Source organism: Propithecus coquereli, unplaced genomic scaffold, assembly GCF_000956105.1.
Source record: "Propithecus coquereli isolate 6110/MARCELLA unplaced genomic scaffold, Pcoq_1.0 Scaffold148, whole genome shotgun sequence".
Lineage (NCBI taxonomy): Eukaryota > Metazoa > Chordata > Mammalia > Primates > Indriidae > Propithecus > Propithecus coquereli.
Genome location: NW_012139191.1, coordinates 3,320,099 through 3,325,828, shown reverse-complemented (window position 1 = coordinate 3,325,828; position 5,730 = coordinate 3,320,099). Strand labels below are relative to the sequence as shown.

General features: G+C 44.6%; 1 protein-coding gene across 1 annotated transcript in view; it reads right to left on the bottom strand.

The window, feature by feature from the left end:
* Positions 1-5,303, bottom strand: part of SH3BGR (SH3 domain binding glutamate-rich protein) — a 116,372-nt gene extending 111,069 nt beyond the window's left edge. Inside the window, exon 1 of the mRNA XM_012640076.1 lies at positions 5,070-5,303. Coding sequence (XP_012495530.1) covers positions 5,070-5,303 — 234 coding nt within the window. The remainder of the gene's footprint in view (positions 1-5,069) is intronic.
* Positions 5,304-5,730: the final 427 nt, after the last annotated feature.

Genomic DNA, 5,730 nt, shown 5'->3' with positions numbered 1-5,730 from the left:
CATTTCCTAAGAATATTGCTAACTATCAAAAATTGGGGAATTGTGGAAGGTAATAGAAGCAGCAAAATTACATATACACATATATAAATGGTAATCACACATTTGATATTTTAATTAACACATATCATAATAAAGATTATGGGTCTAAAAGCATCAGATCAATAAATTAAAAGTTCCGTTAGCTACAACACAACATTTATAGTCAGTAAGACTCAGGCCAACATATGTATTTCAGTTTGGGGCAAGCATGGACCAGAAAAAAAGAATTATACAGACACGTGTGGAATGATGGAATTTCCCTTAAACTTCTGGCATAAGGACTCTGGCAATTCCCAAGTGTCACACGTATGAGAACCCAAAGTAGAGCTGCATATGTCCCACCAACGTGCCCTCCTTCCTCTGCTCCTACGTAGAGAAACTGCTCCAAATCGCACAGCTTCACGGTTGAACTTTTTAATATTACAAAATCCCATCAGACCTGATGACAGGTTGCTGGACACATCATTACTATAATTAGTCACACTCTCTACACATCCTTCCCAACCTGCCCATAATTATTTGTGCCATTTTATAAAAAGCTTATTCCCTTAGATCATTCCAAAGATAACTTTCCTGTTTTAAAGAGTAGAGATGTCTTCATTTTAGGCACTTTTACTTTCTGAATGCTCAGAAGGCAACCTCCTCTATTCTGTCCAAACCCCTGTCTGCACTTCTTCCAAAGCCCTTCCCAGTTACCCTCTGGGGAGCCCGAATCAGCCTGGGCAACCTCCCCAGCCTTATTTCCATCTCTGTCGATCATACCTTAGGACCTGAGATGGGGCAGAAAAAGGATTCTATTTTATTCCACAATTTCTGAATAGATAGGAAACAATTTCCAAAAGTCCCGACTTACGTTTCTTCTATTAGAAAGGCAAAAACAGAGAAATAATAAATTAAATTTATTGAGGGGCGAAGATCATGCAATGGCATCCAGGGAAGTGAAGTGCCTGCTAGAAGCACGGCATTGTGTTAAGCGCTATTTCTCAGTGCCCATCGCCAAAAGAAAGAAAAAAATCTGTTTTCCCTTGTCCACCCCAAACACCAGTCACTTAAACTGTGCCGAGTGCATTGCTCATCAGGCCATCTGGGGCTCTTGAGTTCTGCCTGGGCTGGGAGCCCACAGTTGAAGGTGTTAGGGTCGGGTCGACCCCAGGGGAGGAACGAGGGAAGGGAGCATGTGAGCTAACTGTTGCCTTTGTAGCACCTCAATACCCTGACTCCAGCATGGGGCCTCTCTCCCCCTTGGGGGTCCCTGATTAAGGAGCCCCTCTGGGCCCAAAAAGTGCCCCAAGGACACAACATCAGCTCTTAGAGGACTCCTGCCTTTATGGCCCAGGGGAGGGGTGTGCAGAGCACCCCAACAGTTCTCATCACAGACACACCCCTTCCCTTTGCCCCTTCTCTGCCCTGCAGGGTGCCATGGCCAATCTGGCCCCCACAGGCTGCTCGTCTGTCCTGGGCAGTGGCTCTGTAGGATCTGGGGGTACTTGGGGTCTGTGTCACTATCTGGAGCCTTTGGGACCTCAGCAGAGACTCGGAGGGCTCTATTTTCCTATCCTGTTACATTTACTTATAGGAAAATGTTGTTCTCTGTCCTGAAGTCACCCAGCCACTGTTAGCTACTACAATGTGTCGGAGTAATCCAACAGCGGCACCTCTTGATGCCACCCACTTGGCACCTCCCGTTTATTGTCTCGTACAGTTAGGAGCCTTTCCAGCTGAGGTCACTCTACTGTAATAAAAAGCATACTGGATTTGAGTCAGAGACGACCTGTGTTTCCGTCCTAGAAGGGTGCTATCTGAGCAAGAGCTCTGATCTTCAATTTCCTCATCTGCAAAATGGATACAACACCGCCGTCCTTATGCGGTTTTGGTGAGAACTGAAGATGATGATGCACGGAAAAGCATTTTGTACCATAGGGTAAGAACCTGCACTGTCAGATACCCAGCACACCATTATCCCATCGCGTCGTCAACTGGCCATCCAGGTGGGTTTTCTGATCACTGTTTTAAAATAACACTGAGGCTCCAATGGATTAATGGATTTTCCAAGATTTATAACCAGATCAATCTAATTCAACAGTCCTATTTTTCCTACCATATTTGCACTGTCAATTAAGACAGAGAAAGGACTGAGAAACTGAGAAACTTAGGAGACACCATGAAGGACCGTCCTTAAAGATCGTATTTTCGCAGTTTCGGAGGCTGTGCAACTTGGAGGCAGCAGGGACTGTCCTCTCTCCCTTTGCTCGACGCCTACCCCCGCTGTGGCAGTGATCTTGTGAAAGAGAAGAGGGTGGTACGGGAAGTCATACGCCTTCTCCTGCTCCCCAGGGTCTCAACCCCAACCCCCTCTGGAATGTAATAAAAATGTGTCACAACTCTTTAGAGTCAACTGTTAATATAGAGCTATAGGCCGGGCGCGGTGGCTCACACATGTAATCCTATGGGAGGCCGAGGAGGGTGGATTGTTGGAGCTCAGGAGTTGGAGACCAGCCTGAGCAAGAGCCAGACCCCATCTCTACTAAAAAAATATAAAGAAATTAGCTGGACAACTAAAAACATATAGAAAAAATTAGCCAGGCACGGTGGCACACGTCTGTAGCTCCAGCTACCAGGGAGGCTGAGGCAGGAGGATCGCTTGAGCCCAGGAGTTTGAGGTTGCTGTGAGCTAGGCTGACGCCACGGCACTCTAGCCCAGGCAACAGAGTGAGACTCTGTCTCAAAAAAAAAAAAGGAATATTAAAAAAAAAGAGAGAGAGAGAGAGAGCTATAATACACAGCTGCATGTATTTAATTCCTCGGAAAGAGATTAAAATTTGTTTTTCCTTTTTTATTCATTCCATTCATGCAACAGATATCAGAATGCCCTCCTTGATTAGGTGTCAGACAGGAGTCCATTTTTAAAATATGTAACCTTAAGAAATAATTAGGAAAGGCTTTGTAGTCCGACCACCACACATGCAGCAAGAGTGAGAGAAGCTGCTGGGGTTCTTCCTGCCGAGAAGCTTTTGGGTGAAATTCCCCCGCACACAGAATGTCATTAGCACCAGCACCATGGGAAGAGTCAGCTCTCACTCTTTAGGATAAGACAGAAATTTTTTTCCATTTATATGGTTTTGGACAATTCTTCGGACATATAATGATCATAGACCCAGATTTACTAAATAATATTAGCTAATACTTATAGTAATATAATAATTGTAACAACTGCAATGCTAATTAAATTAACAATAACAATAATTATAAAATTATAGGAGTAACTAATATTAAGTAATGGTAGCTGGTAATTATAACATTAACTATAACTAATAATATTTCTTGAGCTCTTATAAACACCTGACACCATGCCGGGCACCCGAGCATGTTGTTTCATAAGCCCTCATGACAACACTCTGAGGTGGGTACTATTCTTATCCTCATTTTACAGACAAGGAAATTGAGGCTTAACAAGGTGAAATACCTTTCCCAAGGTCACACTGTTATGAGCAGCACTGAAACATTTGCTTAGGGAACTAGAAGTAACTTGGCTTTTCCAAGATCCTGGAATGAATGGCTTCTCTCCAGGTCCTCCAAGGCTAACTCAATTATGCTCCCAAACTTCAAGAAGGTAGGACAACAAATAAACCTAAGAAATCCATAAATGTATTCATTGTCTTCTGAAGAATACATAGGGCCACGCAGACCAAGGCTACAGAATACAGAGGTAAGCCACAAAAGTTCTCCGCAACGAGCGTCAACAACATACACAAAGCCTATCAAAGCTATTTTCGTCCAAAAATTATTTTTTATCTAAATAATCCAAAAATGTACTCAATATATATTAACTGATAGTTTCTGCAGTCATCAACAGCCACAAAAGATTTGGGAGAGTTTTACATTTGCAATTGGTACGCATCTTTTTCTGCCATGCTGTTCTAGAGAGCACTAAAACCTTCGCTGATCAGCTGCGCTCAGAAGGGACGACCAAGCTATTTTGTCTTGTTTTCTTCTCACCCTCTCTAGAAACTGCGTGAACTTTCAGGGCTGGGAGTGGCTGCCTTTGGGGCTGTTCCCCCAGCCAGTGGCTGGCTTAGGGTATCATCTCTGGCTAAGTGACTGCTGAAATCAGAGCTGCAACCTGAGATCCTCCAGGAACCAGATATAAAAGGAAACAGCCCCCTCTCTGGTCTCCAAACCTTGGGATTAAAAAAGCTGTTTTCTCTCCACAGATTTCCTAACTTCTGCTAAAATGCTGGTCAAAATATCAGCCCCAGACAGACACTACAGGTTCAAGTCTAAAATCAAACCCTGAACCATCTCCAAGGAGAAATGAGTCACTCTGTTACTCCTATTTCTTCAGGCAGTTCTAACCTGCACAGAATGAAGGCCAGAACTGAAGAGGTGGATGTTCTCAAGGAAATCAGACAAAGCAATACTAAGGAGCTCAGCTCTTAGCTCCTATTTTCAGGCTGTTTGAACGCCTGGAACATTTATAACTGTTGCCGTAGAAATGTTCGCTTTGGTCACTGTGACATCATTTTCCCCATATAATAGTATTACACATGCTAACTTTACACTTTCGGTATGGTTACATCGCATATACAAGTGATTACATCCAGGAGTCGTTTTAGCAGTCTGGTTCATCATCCGCTCCAAGCAATGTTACACAAAGTGTCATTTATTTGCAACTTTAGATTAGTTTAAGTTCAGAAACACTCCAAAAAATAAAAAAGTCTGAGATTCTATATCAATGCAATGCAACCAAATCATGTGTTAAGAACTCCAGCATCAAGCACGCCTCTGTCCTCAAATCCCCCCTCACACCCAGCTATCCGGATTACACACTTTACATGCTTTTTCAACATCATGAAAACAAATGCGGAAGGCAAAGGGCGCACACGCTTACTGCAGAGCCACAGGTGACTTTCACACAAAAAAAGATATTTAAGGCCAACGACTGGCCATGCCAGCTCCTGCTTCCAACCCTGAGTTAGTTATTCAGAATATAGTCTAGGAAGAAAGCCCCGCAGAGGCCACCAGACACCTACCGCTATGGACCCAGAAGATGTAGCAACAAACACTTTGATAACCATTTTGCAAGTCGGAAAGAGGACTCCCCCCAACACACCCCCGTTAGGGAACGCGTCGCTAGACAAATCCTGACAGTGACGCGGGCCAGTAAGTGCCAGGTCGGAGCTGGCAGCAGCCCAGGTCCCCACTGAGCTCCTGCCCGCCTGCTCCAACTTAAGAGGCTCTGCCTCTCCCAGGAGCAATAGAGGCATCTTGGGCTTCCCCCTCCATTGGCCCAGGAATATTTTGGGATCTGTCAGGAAAATATTTCATTGGTTGATAAAAGCAGCCACTGGACCCTTTCCCTATCACTTTAAATGCCCGACAACAGTCCCTAAAAGGCCAGGCTGAGCCGTGCACCAATCAGAGCCTGGAGCAGAGACGCCTTGGGGCGTAAGGAGGTGGGGCCCAGGGTAACAGAGGAGAAGGAGGCGAAAAGGAGGGAGGGAGGAGCCCTTTGGAGCTGGAAACGCCCAGAAAACACCACCTCAGTCCAGGGTGAGGCTGGGCTTGCAGGGCTTTTGGCAAACAAACTGAAAGGGTCAGAATAGCCCCAGACGCCTTTAAATAAAGAGCAACTTCCTTGTTTTAAAATTTTCTGGCAGGTTAAAAAAAAAATTCAGTAAACTGTCATACAAT